This window comes from Thermoascus crustaceus, assembly GCF_041956765.1.
Source record: "Thermoascus crustaceus strain CBS 181.67 unplaced genomic scaffold VTN00scaffold_6, whole genome shotgun sequence".
Lineage (NCBI taxonomy): Eukaryota > Fungi > Ascomycota > Eurotiomycetes > Eurotiales > Thermoascaceae > Thermoascus > Thermoascus crustaceus.
In genome coordinates, this window is record NW_027192532.1 from 1,383,314 (window position 1) to 1,404,536 (window position 21,223).

The window sequence follows — 21,223 nt, forward strand, 5'->3', positions numbered from 1 at the left end:
CAACTCAGCACCCAGATCTCACGCAGAATATCTCACTTGGATGATGAGAAGAATTACGCGAAGCTCAACAGCTCCAAGGACCTCCAACCCGAAAAGCAAAGACAATCCAAATCCAAGGAGTTCCACAGCCAGAAAGAAGCGCTCACGCAGCAGCACACTCAGTTCGAATTCAGTAGTCTCCAAGCGCCGCAAAATCCAAAATAGATCAAGCTCAACAGTCGCAGAGAAATACAACTCTAACAACAGTACTAATACTAACAACCCCAAGTCGACCGAAAGGACCACTGAGCACCAGCCTGCTGAGAAGAATGATCACCGTCGTCTCCTGGAATGGTTTGACCTGGAATATACAGACGAACTTGAATCTGAAACCCCAGGATGGAAGGAAGCATTAGCGGCTCTACGTAGTCATCCTGGGTGTAAAGGCATCTTCATAACTCGACCAGTTGAGTCCCCTCAGACATTATAGGTTATCGGTTAGTGTGAGCATGAACACTTTATACGAAGATAAACCGTCTCCTGTTTCTATTCCTCGCTCAAAGAAAGAATAATGAGATTCTAACATGGAAAACATCTAGAATGGTGGCCTGCTATTTCTAGAGACCAGTCTCGACAATCAGATAATTTCAGAATCTTCTGGGAGAGTCTTCTGCATATGACAAAAGGTGACATCCCAGATATCCACCTCATCCACAAATTCGGCGTCGACTACGAATCTGTCATTGCGCCAGCTATGTTCGCAGATCCAGATGAGATCTACGAGATTTGGACCGTATATATCCCTGTCCATCTGTTTAAGGAAACCAAACCCAGAATCGCAGAACAGCTCGAGGGGCCTCTCAAGATCTACCACGCCTCTTGTTTGGAACAGGAGTACTATCTGGGCCCTGTGGACGGCCTTATTATGAGTGTCCATGGGTGGATTGAAGGGGAGGAGGCTGAATATCAAGGACAAGTCACTAAGAGGCTCGTCTATTTTTTTTATTTTTTTTTTACATTGGCAGAGCGAGGAGGCGGAGAAGCTCTATAAGGAGAGTCAGAAGTGGTACAAAAAAAACTCGGGATGGGAGGGAATTGCGACTGGCGATAGATATTTTTGTGGATGACTTGAGGGAATGTGGAATGTTGGGATTTGAGACATTGTCGATTTGAGGAGGTTGAGGTGTGATTTCCTAGTACAACCTATGAATGTCATGAATGTCAGACCTTTTTATTCTTTCGTAGCCCTTGCTGATACAAAGAGGGCACATGTACTTAAATGTATGTATGTATATACATTAAAGAAATGGATAATAATCTCAATGGGATTAATTAATTAATTAGTTGATTGATCGATTTATTGATCGCCTGGGAGCTAAAGTACAGAGTACATGCACACAGTATTACATCTCAGGTAGGCCAGCTATTCACTGAGTAGTGCATGAGAGGAAACAACATAACAGATACAGCGCGACTCAACTCACCACAAGCAGATAAACCGTCTTGAAAGCCTTACTGACTGACTGACCGACGGACCTGTAACAGAAAGAATAACAGGTATAGTACAGTACTTTCGAAAGAAAAGAATAAGCAACAAAACAACATGACATGAATATCTTGTTTTAATTGGTCAAAAAGAACTATCTGACTGCGTGAAAGCAACACAGCAAAGTAAATGATCGAGTCCTTGAATGAACAAATCAGATGGTAACACAATGGCTAAATTTCAACTAGAGACGAGTAACGTCAAAAACAAGCCAGAGAACGTATATATGCATCCAATTTATTGTACTCAATCACAAGCTGAACATGGAACAATGATCAATCATACATACAAGACGCCAGAAACGCATGCGCTAAATGAAATGAATGGTACATCAATAAATCAATTAAACCGATCGAAACGTAAGGAGCGTAAATGGGGTATATAACAAAAAAAATAAACAAAAAAGAACAACAGAAATAGTTCACACATAACAATATCGTAAAGTCGCTAGAAGTGCAGCACAAACGCCAAAAAGACTCCGGGAAGATTTTCAGAAACAAAATGAGCCGAAGATATGAGACGTAGATGAGAGACGTATATGTACAATCGTTAGAAAATAGCGACAGGTCATCAGATATCAAGTTATGGATATTTCAAGCCCACCTCCACCCGGGTGTGTTCGGTAGAGGGTTAGTGTTGAGGAAAGGTGAGACGAGGCTGTCATTGCTGCTGCCGCCCGACGATCCGCGCTTTAATCGCGCAAGCAGCTGGCTGCGTTCACGCTTCTTGCGTTCCTTCAGAAGCAGACTGACTGCAGCATTGACGTCGATCGAGTCGCCCGTGTCCGTGATCTTCAATGCCCACTTGGCATCTTCCTCGCTGAAGCCTAGTTCGTTGACTATCATCTCGAGCGCTCTGTCGACGGGATCGAGGACTTGACGATGGAAAGCAGGAGGCATTTGTTGTGGCTGTGGAGGTGGCGCGACGTACGTCGGGTTTTGGGTGGTGGTGGAGGCAGGCATTGGCATGGGCATGGGGGCGGCAGGGACAACAGGGACGGCGGGGGTGTCAGAATTACCTGAGACGTTGATACTTGGGACGTCCCTGTCTGGCAGGCCCTCGAGGCGGTCCATGATCACTGGGTAGCCGGACAAGGGCCGTTCGTCCACGAAGTGACCATTCGGTGGTGTCTGTCGTCGTCGCCTGTTGCGAAGTTCAGCGGCATATGCCGCTTGTCGTTGACGGTCCTCTGCAGTCGCGTATTCAAATCTCAAACCATTGTCTGCGGAGACGTTTGCTGGAGTCATCACAGGCGATGGTTCCCTGGAATGTGCCCCGGAGGTTTGTTGCTGGCGTGGTGAACCATGGCCAGATACTCTTGTCTGGTAGGCGCGTGAGACGGCTTCCTTGAGGAATGACGCACGGCTTGTTCCACTTTGAGGGGGCTCCCATTTCGTCAAGCCCAGTTTTTGAGCCTTGCTGAAGGTCGCCTCCGCAGATGCATTGGGACAGACAGAACTGAGACTCAGTACTGCGGAGGGACCAAGAGTAAGAACATAGTATGTCCACTCCTCTGCTTGACAGATTAGCCTCGGTACAATAGAGAATAAATAAATAGATATTACCCAGCATAACCTCCTCCTTCGCAATATCGCCCTTCTTGAAATCCAGCCCATCATACACCCCGAACTTCCGGGCTTCAGTGCACTTCCCATGGATCGCTTGGAGTAGAACGCCAAGGCAGGTCCAGATTTCGGTCATATCGTACAACTGACCTGGCAGTAATCCATCCCCATTTCCGCGCGCGAACCCAGCTGGGGGCTCCAACAGGACATTGTTCATGGCGAACGGCTCGCTCGAAAATGTGGATAGACTCCTACTTTGCTGTCTAGCAAGGCGTCCACCATTTAGCCAGTCCATCTGGCCCTCGATATCAGTCTCTCTGTTCTTGCCACACCCGAAGATACGACAGAACGTCCAGATGCGCCAGAAAGCTTCGTCTATCTCTGCAGCACGAACGTCATCGACTCCCGCGAGACCGCGGACTGTGTCTCGACGTAGAAACGACCCGCAGCGAGCGAGAATCAGCGATTTGAGCTGGACCAAGGTGTAAATGTCCTGGGTATGATGGCGGAGATAGAGAGTGGGCGTGTACTCAGGGACCGGAGCATCGGGATTCCTCAGGCTCTCCCATTCACTACCCCATGGAGGGCTCATCTCGCGCAGTTCCCACGCCGTCGGAGACATCCTGAATACAGCATTCTTAATCAATGAGAGCTCATGGCGTTTGAAGACTGTGTAAAAGCTTTTGTTCAGGATGGCAGAGTTGAACATGTCTTCCAACGTGTCGAGATTCTCCAAGATCGTGAGAATGACTCTTTCTGGTGCATCAACAGGAATAACAATTTGCGAGTCTTCCGTCGAATTGACAATTTTTATCGATGGCGACGGAAGACCAGCATCAAGCTCAAACACATTGGACAGAGGTCTAAATCGATCAAGCTGTGGCCTCGGTTTTCGTTCGAGAACTTGAACTTCGTGCGTTCGCTGAGAACAGTTCGGACAGCGATACTTCTTTGGATCCTCCTCTGTAGTAACGATCTTTTCTGATGAACTGGAATCCTCGTTTTGTGTCTTTGCTGTAGTCTGTTCGCCGGTAAGCTGGGACGGTCGCTCCATATCAGTTTGCGTGCATACAGTATGAGTAGGATTCTTCGAAGCAACGAGATGTTGGGGGTGATCGGTTTGAAGGCGGGGGAGCTGCTGACGAAGATTACTTTCGCTGGACGAGGAACGTGACCTGGGAGGGCTAGCGTCCTTCACGGAACTCGAGATATCCGATACTGCCGTCTCCCGAGAAGATTCAACGGAAACTGCTAAGGGTTGCTGTTTGGTTATCCCAGTGTTTTCTCCTGTTTCAGCCTGTACTTCTCGCTCCGAGTCTTCCAGTACTGTCTTCGGGGTTTGGACGCTAAATGAGCGTCTAGTATTTGACGACTTGCGGAGTCTGCGGACAGAGAATGAGAAATTCAATTTACGCTTTCCAGGCTTCTTCTGCTGTTTCGCTTCGTAGATTGTTGCGGTATCAGCAGACCGCCTTCGCTCTGCCCTTTTTACTGGTGAAGTTGGTGATGCGGCTTTCAGATGTGGTGGTGAATTGACCTGCGGCTTCGCACTAGGAGGCGTGGGAGGTGGTCGAGTGGCGATCATTTCCATGTTACCCCTGCTGATCTGCAGTGGTTGGTTGAGAACAACGGCGGGGGACTCTTCCGATTTGCCGAGCTGATGCGTGAGTTTGGAGAGTTCATCCTCCAACTCTTGGGCGGCTTGGGATAACGTCGGACTGTGTCGACGGTATCGTCTCTGCGGCGACTTTTCAGGACCTGAGCCATCGTCCGGTACGTCCAGGTCTTTCATATTGACACGTATCGAAAAACGCTGTGCCCTGTGCTGATGGTCCCTGGACTTTCCTATGGGAGATCGAGCGCCAACCCTACTCCTCCGGTGTACAAACAAAGGTGACATTTCAATTGGAGGCTCTAATGGAAGAGGCTTGTTCTTGACTTCCTCGATCGGCAAACCTCCCTTTCCGACCTTTGTCGGACGTCGCTGTACGGGAGAGGAGTCGTCGAATACACCAGCAGCAACAGGAGAGATGATAGAATAAACCTCCGACGGACTATGGCGCAACGTCGGTTGACATGTGTCGTCTCTCGGGGATTCGGGGTCTATGCTAGTTATAGACGATCTGCGGCTATAACGTGAAGACGGGCTGTCAAGGGTTTCCTGCGAAGACGATGAGGACCTGCTTTGCGGCTCGATCAATTGCACGAGACTTTTGGAAACAATGCTTTCCAGCGGTGACAGATATTCGGCTTGTGGCATGTCAACTTTAACTGGGGAGACGACGGTGAACTGAGAGAAGTGGGAAGAGATCTCGGGAAAGAAGCGGCGCCAATGGTTTCCTGAATTGCGTGGAGTACCTTCTGACCGGGGAGATATCGTTGAGTCGGAATCGTCACTGAGCGACTCATCTGAAGAATCGAAGCGGACAAAGGTTCTCATAGCTCTCTCCGAAGCGTATATGCGATGGTCTTCGGAGGTTGTATGAGACTTTAGGTGTCCCCGTTCGACGACACCCGACTGGGCAGCCCTCGAAGGACCGTCTGGCACGAACATGGCGAGTGGTGGTCGTCTCTGATGATCTGAACGGTCAGGGTGCAGCATCATGTCGAGAGCTGTGTCCGATCTGGAATGCTTATTGTGAAGGCTCGAGGCTGTAGACTGCGAATGTAGGGATCTGATCTGGTCAGAAGACCAGGAAGCTTGAGGCTGGTGATGACTGGAGTCTTCTGCAAGCCCAAACACTTTTGGCAGGCGAGCAAAGGACACTGATCTCGAAATCCCGGCATTGCTATGCCTGGGTAACTTCTTCCCCTTCCTCCTCTCCTTCTCCTCCTTGCCCCGCGTAAATGGCATGTTGTGAAACGAAACATGGCCGTTAGAGGGACGTAGTGAGGAGAATGCCGGCATGGAGCATGTCACTGTTTCTTCCCACCTTCAGCTCGGTCAGCCTGTGTAAACGAAGGTTACTTGGAAAAAGAAGTAGAAGTAGCCGTAGATTTTGAAGTAGAAGGTTCAGAAGAGGGAAATGGAGATGTACATGTACCACTGAGATAAGGACTAGAGCGGTTCATAGCAAACGTGTCATTCGGCCCCCTCACGTTCTATGAGGCGTTGGAGTATCTATCGTCCGGACTGAACGAGGCTTGTTGGACCACAGCCAATTTCCAACAACCAATTTTCGAGACCAGAGCAGGGACCAGCGGCAGGAACTGCAGACTATCCGGCCCGTTAGAGACGCTTGAGCAATGAAATCAATGATAGAACCGACAGCCCTTGTTGCATATGGATCTGCGAGCGGTGCAGGTCAGGTACTAGACTTGAGGTAAATAGCCGTGCGCTGACGGACGCCGATCATGGTGAGCCGGGAGGGGCTGTGGGCAGAAAAGTACACTGTCTCGAGACACAGGCAGCCCGGAGATTCACAGGTGGCGATCATTGAGACGCATGCAGTGCGACAAGGGCCCATGTTCATTGTTCAGCTGAGATCTGACGGTGCAACCAACGCTGGTCAGTCGTTCTAACGTTAACAAACCCACGGCCGGCCGCTTTTGCACCCTCATCAAAAACTGTGCAGGATAGAAAGTCCTCTCGAAGGCGAGTTTCAAATCCATAAAGCAGAGAACTTCAGAATAACCTCAAAGGAATTGACTCTCGAGCGGCAACTTTTTTGCTGACAATAGCGGGGACGGGCCTCCGCCACGCCGTCTGTAAGCCATGGCTTGGTGCAAGGACAAAAACGTTCTGCAGAAGATCTCGTCTCTCTCTGTCGGTACGAATCAGATCGATAGTCTCCAAATCTAAGTACAGAAACACACTAACTGGAGGTGCAGCTCTTGACGAGCGTGAGTCCAGCCGCTGCAGGTCATCGCGCAGCCGGTCGCCGTGGCGCAGCCGCCGCATCTCGGCTCTTGAGGACCCATGCCCCTCTCTCCTTCGTATCTATGAAAGCGAATTGACTTTTTTTGGATGCCATTGAAAGCCACATACTCTGCTCAAGGGCCGTGCAACAATCTGCTCTCGACTGCTGTTTCCTGTGTGAACTTCCCATCGCACGCTTTAACCGCTTTCTCCACCACCTGTTCGACTTCGCTTTCACTTCAGACCCCACTGGGGCAGAGCTGGCCCCCAAGCCCAGCTGCGTTTTAGCACCAACGACATCGTGAGCGGCGGCAGACGCCACAGGACTATTGTCAAGTGTCGAGACTCAACGTCGTCTCTCGTCATCTAAGACATCCCTTCGCGAGCCAATTTTTCGCGCAGTACCAGCGGTGGTTTCCAGTCTCCGTCTCTCTCTTGAGTCCTTTTTACACCGGTCTGAGAGAAATGCGGGCAAGAGGCATCCTCAGGCATCGTAAACACTAACTTAGCAGAAGTCACTAACCACCGGACAGGAAATTGGTCTCCTGCTGCTGCTCCACGGATAACTACTCCGTACCTTACGTATATTCAGTCCGCGGAATCTACCTGCACCATAACGGCCTCTGCTCGTCTAAACATCAATAGCCGTCCTGCACTTTCTCTCTCTAAAGCCCTTATGACCGGTCCTGGGAAATTGGAGCCGCGCCAAGTCGTGAGCTCTCCCACGTGGCTGCGAGGTTCTTTTATCGGGGCCAGAACCGGTTCGCGAGGACAATGAAGGGTTCTCGGGTCGGTTACACAAAGCAGAGCGTGAACGTTTCAAAAAGGGCAATCGCCTGTCAAACCAACAGCTTCTGTTTCTCTTGGCTATATTACAGAGTACACATAAGTACATACATATATCCTTGCCCACGAAGACTCTCTCGAGTGTTTCAGCGCTCGTTTCGTAGTACCAGCCACATAGGACGAACTGATTCAAGCTCCTCAGATAGCGCTTCTCTAAACAGACGTCTATCCTTGAAATCAACTCAGATACCTACTTATTTATCCAACAGATACTACTACTCTATCTATGATAGGTTAATCCTGACGACTAGATACCAGTCTGTTATCTCTGAAAACAGAATCCTGAAAAGTCCAAATGAACACCAGAAAAACGACCGTTGTTGTTGCTCCGAGAAAGTGCGGATCATTTCGGATCTCATGTCAGATGCCGACTTGCATCCTGTCCGGTTCGCCCCAAGGCCCCCAACTCCTACCTAAGTACACTGACAACATGTATATCTGTCCTAATCGGAATAATGGCGGACAAGGTAGGCAACAATTGACCAAAATGAATATTAATTAATAACAACCTGTCAAGTTCTGCCTATCCACTTTCCTGAATGATGCACAGACATAACCACCAACATGCCCATCCATGCCCATCCATGCCCATAGCAAATGATAAAGTCCAGATACACGCCCTGCGCTAATAAGACAAAAACAGCCCCCTCCCCGGCCCCATTGCACAATTGTCACCACCACCACAACATCAACAAGCTTTGGCCCCTCCAAGTCATCCTTGGGAAGTCAAGACACGTCAAGTCAAATCAAGCCTTGACTTGACAGCGGCAACTAGTTAAAAAGTGGATAAGGGAGGCGAGGTAGGTAATTTAGCATCATGGGGGCCGCGAAGCGGAGCTTTTCTAACGGACAAGTTGGTAACTTTAGTGTAGTTGTGTAGGTAAGTAGGCTGTACTTAACTCTGTACATAGTAGTGCTTCCCGCTTTGTGGCGGGGTTGGGTTAGATTAGGTTGGGTTGGGGGCTAGGTTAGGTGCCTACATTAGTAGTACCTAGGTAGGTACATACCTAACCTACCTGGTAAGCTGTACCTCTAATGGCACAGTAGGTAGGTTAGGTTAGGTTAGGTATCCAAGGTTAGTAGTAGGTAGTTGCCGCTGCCAAAAAGCTTATTTTGTCACCAATTGATAGGCAGGCGCTTCCATCAAAGCCTACTAGGATAGGCAAATTAGGTTAGGTACTAGTCTGTGAGCGCTATTTACGTAGATGTCTACCGAGCTTCTAGGTCTGAAGTGCGCAGTACTGCACTACACTAACGCAGGTACTACATAATAATTATTCTACCTACTAAGCAAGTAGGTAGGTAAGTTAGGTAGGTACCAAGATAATTATGCAGGAATAAATCCAACGTTCTTGCATAACCTGGTGGTTAAATACCTAGGTTAGGGGTTAGGGGTTAGGTACCTAGGGGTCACTGTTATGGTTGGTGGAATAGCCGCGACCCGACTTGACTGGATCAGCCCCCACGAGGCACCTTTTCCTCCAAAGGAGTCGAACCGGAAAAAAAGATTTCCATTGGTTGAATGATATTTTTTTTTCTGTCGTGTCTTCGTTTACCCACAGATTCTATAAGGGTCTAGTTCTATACTGTAGTACACTAATGATAACCTGGAAGCCAAAAAAGCCAGCAACAAGAACTGTGCCGCAGAAACCAAAAGAACCAACGTGCTCATCTAGGCCAAGGTCAAATGTCACCTTGACGCGCGGCAGAAGATGAAAAAGAATTTCCAACGTGTCATCATGTCTGTGGGACGTGATCATGAAAAATTATCCCATCGGCTCTCGATGTGACCTTTTTTTTCGTTTCTAATTGCCAAGTTGTCATTTCGCTTCATTCTCTCGTGAAAGTAGCTAGCCCGTCACATCATCCTAGATCGATCGAAGAAGTGTCCCAGTCCAGCTTCATCTCTTTAATTGCCGCTTTGGTTACCACCGTTTCCCAGAGTCGAAACGCCCAGAAAGCTCAGTTCGACATAAGGCTTAGGTAGATAGCCCAGAGGACACCGAACAGACTGCTCACAAGGAGTCTCCTGTTGGCAGGGACGACCGTGAAGCAGAGAATCGAGACGAATGGCCACATCTTGAAACCGGCGATCATAATGGGCCAGAAGTCCTGTTGGGAGAAAGAAGAGAAGGAGAGGATGTTAGTTTTTCTTGTCAAGCTTGGTTGTTGGTTATTTCTCGGAGAATAAAGAATAGTAACGATTTAAACGTGTAGGGGAACCCAGTCTAGTGGTTTCCCTTTCATGCCAAAAGGACGGTTCTCTCTTGGCTCCCAATGCGCTTTGTCCCAGTAAACAAAAGGCCAGGGACGAGGTCGTAACCGCCAGCCATCTGGTTGCAGATCTCTTTGTGTCTCAGAGAAATTAAGGAAAATTTCCGCTCACCTTCTGAATGGCCTCCACAACTGTGTCGTAGTCCTGGCCGCGCAGGATCCCCATGGTCGTCAGGAACAGCACCGTGTTCCACGCCGCGCCGATCGTCTGGTCGATGACGACTTTGAGGGCGGTATTGCGTACATTCAATCGCGGCTTTTCCTCATCCTTCTCCTTTTTCTCGTCGCTTTCATCTTCCTTTTCAGTCTTGGGCTTGGGCTTGGACTTGGTGTCGCTGAATCCGGGAAACGTGGCTTCGAGGTTCTCCAGCCATAGGAACGTCAGCGGCGAGATAATCACCGCGCATGTAGTGAACTGCAGCAGGGTCTGGACATCGAGTTCGAAGGGTCTCTGATTTTCTCATCCATTCATTGGGAAAGGCCTAGATCCCGCTGCGCGGTGGTGGTAGTCCCACCAAGCACGGCGGAACCAAGGCCGAAAGAGAATCTGCTCGTCAGCCATTGTCATATTCAAACCTAGTTTCTTGGTTTTACTTCTACTGCATGGAAGTGGGCTGAAACAGGTTGAAACGAGACCTGATTATGATTTCTGACTCATCCCAGCCAGCCCTTTCTGCAGGGGTGTCGGTGCCTTTTCCATCATTGCAGCTGCAGCTGAACAATAGAGTGACACAAGAAAAGGATTTCTTCATCATCATGCATTATATCTTTCTCACTCCCCCCCCCCCGTTTCTTCCAGTAAAGCCTTTTACAGTACAACGAATACAGGAGCATTCCAGGCTGCAGCCACTGCAGACCAAAAAGATGGAAGACGAAAAATCGGAAGATTGAACAAGAGACAAACAGAACGATGAAACATCCTAAAGACGAAGATACGTACCTGATCTCTGTACGCCTTGATTCCCTGCGCAAGCACATTCGACCCCGCATTGATCAGCGCAGCCTGAAGAGTGGCCTTGACGATTGGCGGGGCAGACATGGTCGGGGCCAAAAACCAGAGAAGATCCAAAAAAAAAGCCGCGTCCAGAGATGCCGACGCCGACGTGTATACCGGACAGCACTGCACTGCGAGGGTTAGCATAGGTTGCAGGCTTGTCTGAGGGCCATTGGGGCCGTTGGGCGGAGCGACCGCGACGAACCGGCTTACCTGTCTGTCTTCAACTGCCTAGGTCTGTCTAGGCGATGCACAACCTCGCTGCCTTGCCTGGCCTCATGGCTGTTAGTGAGCTCTCGGACGCAATGGTGTCTAAAAATAAAAACAATTGTTGCCGTGGATAAGCAAGCCGACACGGATACGCGGGGGGAGGGGTGCAAACACTGCCCCCCCGATTCGGCTTCCAGGCTCGCTCCCGAGTGGCTTAGGGTGGGTAGTAGGGCTGTACAGTACATACCTCGCTAACCGCACGATGCAGATAGAACTCTGCAAGTACGTCTGTATATTCAGTCGACGCCCAGGGTATCAATTGGAGAGAGGTAGGACAACAGACAGAGCGCAAGCGACGAGCCGAAGGACCGTTTTAACATGGCATGTTGACAGTGGAAGTGCTGGTTGTTGCGCCAAGAAGCGGGATGCGGGCGCTAGTCGGCGTCTGCGGCGGCCGGCTCCACTGCGGACAACGACTCCATACTGTGTGTACGGAGTACTGTAATATTGTGGAATTCTGTATAGGACCACTTGGGGTTCTATATTGGATTTTGTAGAATAGATAGTATGTAAGCATTATGTATGTTTCCACACATGGATATACCTGCAAGAAATCTAATCTCTAACTTCATCGCCTCGTGTGGAATAATATAAAAAAAAATGAGGACCTGAGGACTTTGACAATATACCAAGATAGTCAACAATATTTTAAATTAGAATAATAAAATGTAGAACGGCAAGGCGACACCATCTAGTTTCTTTGCAAGTTTGCTACCTCATACTCCAAGATGAAATGACAATACTTTTCAGTTACACAACTTCAGTCCCAGTTGTGGTTTTAATAAGGGCCGCTGTGACACAACCATAAAATGATAGCTTAAAAGAGCCCCTATTTAGGCTTTACCTCATCCAAAAGGGGGACGTTGAATAGTACCGTACAGAAAATGGGAAAGGGGAAAGGATAGCATGGTAAATTGAAGCAACATAAAGCATGGTATGTCGTCAGGCGTTTGAGGTGATGTTCATCCATACCGTCATCCACTGTCACCATACAAGGACCTCCTTGACTCCCGATCCGGCCCCAGTATCCATCGTAAACGATTCCTTGCTTAGGCAGTCGAGCTCTCTGCATACTATGCAATGGTTTCAGAGTTAGTACTTATGTCCGGTTCAGAAACCTTCCTGCTGGAAGCAAGAACGTAGCATTTGAGGAGAATAAGAAAACAAATTGGGGAGTACTAACATGTATCCGCTTGCGCGTACTTGCTGCTTGTCGTCGACCGCCTCAACGCAGGGAATACCTCTGTTCCCGTGGTTTTTTCCAGCTTGAGGTGTGTTTTCAAGTGCAGGAGAATGTTGTACTGCGTGTCTAGTGATGCATAAGGATTTTCTAGTAAGCAGGGGTTTTGTGGACGATACTATGAAAGTGCTTGTGGGAATGATCTGAATTACCCTCACTATTCCCATCAGGGGTGGAAAAATTCATATCAGGAGCTCTGTAGGAATGGAAGGTAAGTTAGTCCCTATTAACTATAATTAGCTGATCCATAACCTCTTATCGAGTAGAGCTTGGGGTTCATCTTACCTTGTAAATAAACACCTATCTGTTGGCGTACCCTCCTATACGTACCCTGATTCTTCGGAATGTAACTTAAAGTCTTTCTCTACGCTTTCAATTCTCTCACGGAGAAGCTCGGACAACTTCTCTGACACCGCCTGGGAAGTAGCATCAATCTTCGAATTGCGGGAGTACAGATCACACCGGACCAGAGTCCGGCTTTCAGACGCCGGAAAGAAACACAGCGAGTACCATAAGCCGGCCGTCGGAATAGTATGCAGTGAAGCCGTTGGAAACAGTGATAGGTTAGAGGGTTCGCGTCTACCGCTCCTACCTGTAACCAAGCTGGAAATAGAGGCAAGGATGGATCGCGGAATGCAATCCTGCAGAGCATGCAGGTCGAAGGAATTGCGAGAGTCAACTGATGCCATTCATCAGTGATACGTGACAAGGTAGCTTTGTCCTTTCGGAAAGATATACCTGCCACTTTCCAATTGAAAGCACCTTCAAACGTCCATCCTGCAACCCATGTCGATTTCAACGTCAGACCTTCACGACTCGCGAAGGCGTCGGAGCAGGCAGAATCAACTTCCGGGACCGTTGGATTTGCATCGAGGTTGATAAAAATCAGCCCGTGTTCGGTCGTCCGCGTGTGGATCTCGAATAGCCCGTTTTGGGATTTATCGAAACTAGGGACGTTCTCGAAGTGCGGAGCCTTGACGAGGTCGCCGCGGGTGTTGTAGCTCCAGCCGTGATACCGGCATCCGAGGACAGTGGAAGATCCCGACTCCTTCCTGGTGATCGTGTACGCTCTATGGCGGCAGACATTGTGGAAGGCTCTCACAACGCCGTCTTTTCCCAAAATCAGGAAGACGGGAAACGCAGCCAGCTCGAAGGAGTGGTAGTCGCCGGGCTTTGTGAAATGACTGCGGTGGGAGACATATAGCCATGTCTGTTTGTTTTTGAAATACCAGTTGAGCATGCTACTACAGGCGTTTAAATTTGGGAAATATCGCTACATACTCACCTTGCTAAAAATTGCGCGTTTCTCGAGGTCGAAAATATCCTTGTCGGTCCACCAGTTTTCGGGGAAGTCAGACTCCTTGTAAACGGTAGACGACGTTGTTTTCGAATCTATTGTTGAGGCTCGTGCTACATCATCTTGAGAAACTTCTTTTCTGGACTGTACCTGCGTATCTGAATTTTGTAAATGAAGAGAGGAAGACTTATGCGACAGATACGCAACGGCTACCAGCAGGGCGAGCGCGGACGCAGCCACGGGCACGAACGAAACGGCTAAAGGCAGAGGTTCCTGCATCTTGGTTTCAAAATAAAAAAGGGGGGGCTTTCTTGTCAATCAATCATGGTCAAATCCAAAACTACACGATCTTCCTCGAGGAATCCTTATAAACAAATCTTATTATCACCGCCAATAACCGGGCCATACCGACTATACTCGAATGATATAGAATTAGGGGGTGGAGGTATCCGACAGCACAAAGATCAGCCCTGCAACATGCCGCCTTGGCGTTGTGCATTGATCGTGGGGGTTCCTGCAATTGGTACTTTGGCAGTCTTTCGGTGAAGATAGAGAGATATCAATTCGACATTCCTCGTGTTGCCTAATTGGGTGCGATGATCCCGCATTTCTGAATGGCTACCCCGCTTGTGGTGCCGCACTCCACATATGCGTCTGGCCTATTAAAGACCGTCTATGCAACCGATATTTACTAAACCGAGGTTACAATTCGATGTGGCAAGATTTTATGGTCCTGTCAAATATGCTTATGTGGAACGATAAATGTCAGACTTATGTTCTACATGGCTTATCTAGATTCAATTGTGATCTCTCCATCACACAGACTGATAACGCCATGCAGACCAAGTCATCGCAGCTCTGTACCTATGCAGCAGCTTCAACGGTCTCAGGGAAAATATTCCCATCTTTACTACTCGATTTCTGAGTGTCCTTGGCCCGCTTATCAGCCTCATATTGCTGGCACACAAGGTCGAAGACCCGCTCCTGGTAGACTAGATAGAGATGTTAGCTGTTGTAAATCATGGGGGTGGGGGCACTGTGCATACAGGCGACTCCAGTTTCCTTCTCCGGATTCAAAATGCCCTCGTTGTAGACCCCCTTCTCCAGATTCTCCTGCGCCTTTTCGCATAGCTCGAAGTCTTCGATCGCAACCTGCCGGACGAATTTGAAGTACTCCTCAAACTTCTCTCCAGACTCCATGTGATAGTAGTCGAACTCCATCCTGGTGACACCAGGGTTCTCCGTCGGACAGACTCGGAAAGAAGACATTCCTCCTCCGTAAACATTCAGTGTGCAGTTGGGAAAGAAGTAAAGGAACAGTCCGTCGTCAGGCTTCTTGGGATCTGCCACGTGCTGCGAGAAGTTCTTATGATTGTAGACCGTGTAGAACGTTGGCGGATAGTATACGGAAAATGACGGATGCGTATACTGGCAGTGCAAGCATTCTTGGTATCCATCAACCCTTAGATATTTGGTTAGTATATGTATTGTCCGGCAGATATAGGTGTGAAAGAAGGCCCTACATCGTCTTCCAGTTGAAGTTCCCGTGGTACTTGATGCTGCGACGATATGGCCGCTTGGTGAAGTCGACTTTTGCAAGGAGTTCCTCCAAGTCAGGATAGAATTCGTGGAAAGTCGGCGCTTCATCTGAGAGAGTCGCGAAGAGAAGCCCCGTGGGAGTTACATGGCTTCGCAATTCCTTTCCCTGAACGAATTGTCAGAATATCGATCTTGTCTGTATTTTGCTCGAGTAGACAACTGGATAACATACATCGCTGGTAGAGATGACCTTGATATCTCCTGGTCCAGGGAAAGTAGTGTTTGCCGATGTCCTGAAGGCGCAGATTTTCTGCTGCGCAATCTCGTACTCGACTTTCTCATCAACGGCCAAGAAGCGAGTGACAGGGCCAAGCAAGTACCAGCACTAATATAGATCGTCAAATAACTTGGAAGAAAAGGGGGAATCGAGAACGTACTTTCATAAAGACACCCCGCCTCTCAAGTTGGTACAGCGGCAAGCTGCGGTACCACGACGCTGGCAAAGTCCGTGCTAACTCTGACATTTTGGAGTATCTCCCCGTGCTTTCGGAATAGTTGTCTGTCCTTTACTTATTATCTGAAAACCAATTATCCTCAAGTACAGTAAACAATGATTTTGATGTCAAGATCCTCCATTTCCGATATTCATGGTTTTGAAAGCGGTTTATCCCGCGCAGCGCCGTTTCGCCTTATTGGTCCAGCATATCGCTTCCTGAAGAGGCTACCCGATCCCGTGCAGATTGTAGAGATGAAAGAACATTCGTACAAAGTGTCACGTTAGCTTCTTCATTACAACATGTCACATACGGTTGGGGATGTAACTAGGCAAGTTGATACAATATAGTACTAGGACAAAAGTTTCCACCACCCTACCAGAAATCGCGTTCTGTACATGTGGGGAAAGTCTCAAAGGCGATACTTGGCTACATGGCTAGCTCTAAAGATAGCCCGAAGTTACCCATCTAGGCATGATTTCCGCGAGCGCTCGCTTGTTCTATCCTTTAAACCCACATGGAGAAGAACACGTCAGGCATGCTCAAGGTCAGTCTGAGATTAAAATTTGCTAATGCAAGGATCAAAACATCCATGTGATAATACTGTCCATGGACACTGCCTCGAACTGCATTATCCCAAGTGAAGAGATAGCAATTGCTATTGTGGTCAGTTCCTGACAGTCTGGGTTTTAAAATGGTTTTCTAATGTTCTATATTTCCCTATGCAAAATAATACTGAATTTGGTTTTGTGCTTTTAGTTGAAAAAAAAAAACCGATTAATACGCAACAGACATATGCAACCCATCCAGCTCCCGCTCAAAGTTCCGATGCTGCGAGATCTGATAGAAGAACCGGCTCACAAAGTCTTTCGCGTCCTTGAGGATGTGGAACCCCTCGCTGAAGCTCTCGGGCTTCTGTTTCCCGCCCGAAGTGACGACGCCGTACGACTCGACCACCCCCGGTTCATCTGACATCGCAAACTGCAGTCCCGGAACGCCGTTCAGTGTCTTCTTGATCAGGTCAGTGCCCTCGCCTGTTGCCCCGATGGCCTTCAGGTGTCCGAAGCTCTCCGTGATCCAGTACCGGATCTGTCCGTTCCGGGCCAGGTTGTTCACATGCGATCCGCCCGGGATGAAGGTTGCGTCGAACAGGGTCGAGCGTTGGCCGTCGAAATGGTGGTCCGGGATGACGCCTTTGGAGGTGGATGGGTCTTCGCCATCGGCGTAGATGGGCTGGCGCTTGGTGCCGATGATGAAAGGTAATGCTCGGGCGGCTTTGACGGCCGTTTTGATGCCCATGAAAGCTACGGGGTCGTAGCCATCGCTGATGATGATGGCTATGCGGCGGGATTCGATGGTTGGGGTCGGGGGGTAAAACTCCGTGAAGGACAGGCGGATCGTTCGTTGACCTTTGTTCTCCTTGAGCGCCATCTTTGGGATCGGGGCACCGACCATCTCGGCGACTCTCTGGGCGAGTCCGAGATCAATTTCGGCCAGACGTTCGCCGGCCAACCGGTTGTAGACGGTTGGGTCATCGCAGTGGTCGAGCTCGAAGCTGAGTGCCTTCGCGAGGTGGAGCTTCTCGTGCTCCGAGAGGGAGTTGTAGAACATCTGTGCTTGGTTATGGTGTTCACGGAACTTGACGCTCAAGGTGCGTTGCTTGAGGCCGTGGAATGTCTCTGGGAACGTTACGAAGCCTCCTTCCTCGGGCTTACATGGGGGGCAGGCTTCGAAGCGGTTGGGCCAGTAGTTGACCGTTCCCTGTGTGATCCTGTGGCGCGACTGACCGTCTCTATTGTGGTTGAAAACAGGGCATACGGGACGGTTGATTGGAAGCTCTTCCCAGTTGATTCCCAATCGAGTGATTTGGGTGTCAAAGTAGGAAAAGTTGCGACCCTGGAGCAGAGGATCATCAGAGAAATCAATGCCAGGAACAACATGGCTAGTGCAGAAAGCAACCTGCTCTGTTTGAGTGAAGAACTCATCCACGTTGCGGTTGAGCTCCAGCTCTCCAATTATACGGACAGGGATGAGATCCTCGGGCCAGATCTTGGTGGCATCGAGGACGTCGAACTCGAAGTCCTGCTCCCTCTCTTCGGGTATCACCTGGATACCAAAATCCCATTTAGGGTAGATCTTGTTGGCAATGGCCTCCCAGAGATCTTTCCGGTGAAAGTCTGGATCCTGGCCAGCAATCTTTTGGGCCTCGTCCCAGACCAGTGAGTGTAGACCCAGCTTGGGGATCCAATGGAATTTGACAAAGGAGCGCTTGCCTTCCTTGTTAACGAGAATAAAAGTGTTTACGCTGAATCCTTGCATCATACGGAATGATCTTGGAATGGCTCGGTCAGACATGATCCACATGAACATGTGCGTCGCCTCAGGATGCAGATACACGAAGTCCCAGAAATTGTTATGGGCGGTCTGCGCTTGAGGGACTTCATTGTGCGGCTCTGGCTTGACCGCGTGAACTTGGAGAGCGATAAGCTACTGCTCTGACAATGCGCAGAATATAATCACTTACCAACGTCAGGGAACTTGATAGCATCCTGAATGAAGAAGACAGCGATGTTGTTTCCGACAATATCCCAGTTACCCTCGTCGGTGTAGAACTTAACCGCGAATCCTCGAACGTCGCGGACAGTATCCGCACTGCCCCTACTTCCTTGGACAGTCGAGAAACGAACAAAAACCGGAGTATTTCGTGTAGTGTCCGTCAGGACTCCTGCATGGGTAACGTCCGCCGCGCTCTCTTTGAGCTTGAAGTTTCCAAAGGCACCTGTTCCTCGCGCATGAACCACTCTTTCTGGGATGCGCTCGTGGTCGAAACGGTGGATCTGGATCAGTGTTAGACGTCACAAACGAGTTCCTGTCGGGAATAGAACCAATATACATACCTTCTCTCTAGCAAACTGATCTTCCAGGAGAGATGGACCAGTGTGCTGGTAATCCGCGGCCTTCAGCCAATTGTCCGTATTGCTGATAGAAACCCCATGGTCCGACTTAAGGGGTAACTTGGTGTGGATATTGTCAGTGTTTCGCTCCAAGTCCACCAGCTTCTTGTCCCTCGAGGAAGCGTTCCTGACGAGATCCTCGGCCTTATGTAGCCCACCAGCAATTGTAGTAGCCATTTAGTAATGAGTTTCGTTCAGAAACGCGAGAATTGATTACTCCTGTCAAAAAAGAGTGATCAAATGGGGGTTTAGCCATTCAAATATTGTGGAAAGCTCAATGAGTATTATAAATAATTATCGCGTGAATAGGCGCTATCATTGTTTATGTATAGCACGTCTCTTGACGTACACATCGGAGAATATACGGAACCTACCTAGGTAAGTATGACGTCCCGAACGTCACTTTGACATGCCCGCTTGGTATCGCTACAACAAGCATAATGGGTGCTGAAGCTCAATCGACGAGAGCATGACGATGACTAGGTTGTCTGTTACAGGCTCCAGGAAAGAAGTTCGGGTTGCTGGCGGCGCATTGACTGGTTGAAGACGCGCATTTCCAAGAGCTAAAGAGCCCTTGAACCCCAGGAATCACTTGCAGCATTGCCCAATACCTGGCACGGAAAATATATCATGACAGATAATAGACTGGAGTACCAGAGTGATGTATCTAGGATTGGAGAGACCTAAATGGCAACGGGTGTGCGGGTTTTTGTTCTGAATCTCCAATGTGTGACCTCGAAGCTTTTCAATAGGAACCTTCGGCGAGGGATTCACCAATGACCGTCCATTCATTTCCCTATCATCTCTCCCTTATTCCTGGGCCCTTCAATAAATGATGTGATGGTTTAGGCATGTCTTCTTCAATGACCTGGTGATCAGAAAACACTACACAAATGTCTCGGGCGGCCATAACAAATGCATGTGAAGGACTCCCAGAGCCGAATTCCACTTTCCATATTCTTGGATTCTGTAAACCATGAAATAGGCAGAATGGTTATCCAAGAATAGAAAGTGACGTTCTTCCAGTGACGAGGCGACCCACGATTTGTATCAACCTTCAATGCCATGCTATGTCAGCATACTGCAAAATAATAGTATCTCTACAAACCTGGAGGGAATCAATTATAATCTTTTGACCATAATATCGAGCCTGCACCTCATATAGCGGCCGCCAGGCGCAGAATCACCGCGTTTACTTGTACGATTACCAATTGACGAATTAAACAACCAGGAAACGTGTATAAACAATACCAGTTTAGACTATATCGCTTCATAGCCATGATAGCCATCTTCGTCGATATCTTCAGTCTGCGGTCTCTAGAAAAGATCTATATCGTAGTTTTCTCGTTAATATACCTTTTCTGATTCCTTAAGTAGGTATTCAGTTGTGTTCTAGCACTTGACGAAGCGATTTGCGGCCAGGATTTGAATCTCAGAAGAGCTGAATACTTGGTCCGTTAACACAGTACAGCTGACCTATGAGCCAAGCACTGTTCCAAAATTGTCGAGGCCAGTGATGAAGGCGGTGACATCACCGAAGAGATAAGCCAAAGTCAATAGCCCCAAAGCTCCCAAAGGGACTAAATCATGGACGCTAAAGGGCATCTTTGGTAGGGATTTTTCTTGCATTAGGGCTGTAAGACCCACCGGAAGAAGGTTAAGGTGCAAAGCTTGTTAGAATATTAGGCATAGCTGACGCCCTTCAGCGGGAGTAGGACATGTCGCGGTGTTCTCAACGAGCAATGACCGCTCACAAGTGCTGTCGATTCGGATAGGATGGAGGAATGTCTGTGGATTTATACCTGCAGAGGCAGAAGTAACGTTTCTGAATTGTCCCAGTTGACCTATCCTTAGCAGCCCAACATCTTTCCATAAGTTGTGGTGAGACTGGGAGTGGAACAGTCAAATTTCAGAAGGATCCCTGATGCTGTATGAGGCTTTTGGCCAGCAAGTGAGCAGTGTCTATAGAGCATGTACTGTGTAAGCAGCCCTAGAAGATGGATCGACGCTACGAACAGGCATCTCTTTCACAGAACATAACTCCGAGCTTAGAGGCCAGAGCAGTGGATCGGGGCCATCAAGTGCGAGTGATGATGGCCGACTGTCCTTCGTAACCCACCTCTGATCCTATAATCAGTAGTGAATTAAAGTAACAGGAACAGCCAGTAAAGTACGTCATATAACTAAAGAGGCGCAGGAGAAGTGAAGATGTGATAGGGAAAGCTGGCTGTATGCACTGTCGATAAGACTGCGCTGTCTTTGTGGTGGAGAAGTTGAAGCAAGGGGGCGTCAGGAACGGCAACCCACGCGCCACCCGCGGAGAGATCACTTGTAAACAGCAGAACCGTGCAGCCTTGAGAACAACG

General features: G+C 48.8%; 6 protein-coding genes across 6 annotated transcripts; 1 reads left to right on the top strand and 5 right to left on the bottom strand.

Moving 5' to 3' along the window:
* Positions 1 to 2,118: 2,118 nt before the first annotated feature.
* VTN00DRAFT_8806 (uncharacterized protein) lies at positions 2,119 to 5,944 on the bottom strand (the record flags this gene model as incomplete). Its single annotated transcript, XM_069435696.1, has 2 exons — positions 2,119 to 3,038; positions 3,091 to 5,944. The coding sequence occupies 2 exons, from the start codon at positions 5,942 to 5,944 to the stop codon at positions 2,119 to 2,121; spliced, it is 3,774 nt and encodes a 1,257-aa protein (XP_069285616.1).
* A 1,470-nt stretch (positions 5,945 to 7,414) lies between these two features.
* Positions 7,415 to 7,727, top strand: VTN00DRAFT_8807 (uncharacterized protein; the record flags this gene model as incomplete). The annotated part of the gene is made up of 2 exons (XM_069435697.1): positions 7,415 to 7,427; positions 7,483 to 7,727. The coding sequence occupies 2 exons, from the start codon at positions 7,415 to 7,417 to the stop codon at positions 7,725 to 7,727; spliced, it is 258 nt and encodes an 85-aa protein (XP_069285617.1).
* A 2,030-nt stretch (positions 7,728 to 9,757) lies between these two features.
* VTN00DRAFT_8808 (uncharacterized protein) lies at positions 9,758 to 11,653 on the bottom strand (the record flags this gene model as incomplete). Its single annotated transcript, XM_069435698.1, has 6 exons — positions 9,758 to 9,907; positions 10,182 to 10,520; positions 11,010 to 11,189; positions 11,277 to 11,294; positions 11,521 to 11,561; positions 11,617 to 11,653. The coding sequence occupies 6 exons, from the start codon at positions 11,651 to 11,653 to the stop codon at positions 9,758 to 9,760; spliced, it is 765 nt and encodes a 254-aa protein (XP_069285618.1).
* Positions 11,654 to 12,317: 664 nt separating this feature from the next.
* Positions 12,318 to 14,149, bottom strand: VTN00DRAFT_8809 (uncharacterized protein; the record flags this gene model as incomplete). Its single annotated transcript, XM_069435699.1, has 5 exons — positions 12,318 to 12,406; positions 12,517 to 12,642; positions 13,166 to 13,252; positions 13,312 to 13,783; positions 13,859 to 14,149. The coding sequence occupies 5 exons, from the start codon at positions 14,147 to 14,149 to the stop codon at positions 12,318 to 12,320; spliced, it is 1,065 nt and encodes a 354-aa protein (XP_069285619.1).
* A 585-nt stretch (positions 14,150 to 14,734) lies between these two features.
* On the bottom strand, positions 14,735 to 15,933 carry VTN00DRAFT_8810 (uncharacterized protein; the record flags this gene model as incomplete). Its single annotated transcript, XM_069435701.1, has 5 exons — positions 14,735 to 14,862; positions 14,917 to 15,332; positions 15,394 to 15,575; positions 15,642 to 15,794; positions 15,847 to 15,933. 5 exons carry the CDS (start codon positions 15,931 to 15,933, stop codon positions 14,735 to 14,737), a joined length of 966 nt encoding a protein of 321 aa, XP_069285620.1.
* Positions 15,934 to 16,680: 747 nt separating this feature from the next.
* Positions 16,681 to 19,034, bottom strand: VTN00DRAFT_8811 (uncharacterized protein; the record flags this gene model as incomplete). The annotated part of the gene is made up of 3 exons (XM_069435702.1): positions 16,681 to 18,374; positions 18,428 to 18,740; positions 18,801 to 19,034. The coding sequence occupies 3 exons, from the start codon at positions 19,032 to 19,034 to the stop codon at positions 16,681 to 16,683; spliced, it is 2,241 nt and encodes a 746-aa protein (XP_069285621.1).
* Between the last annotated feature and the right edge of the window lie 2,189 nt (positions 19,035 to 21,223).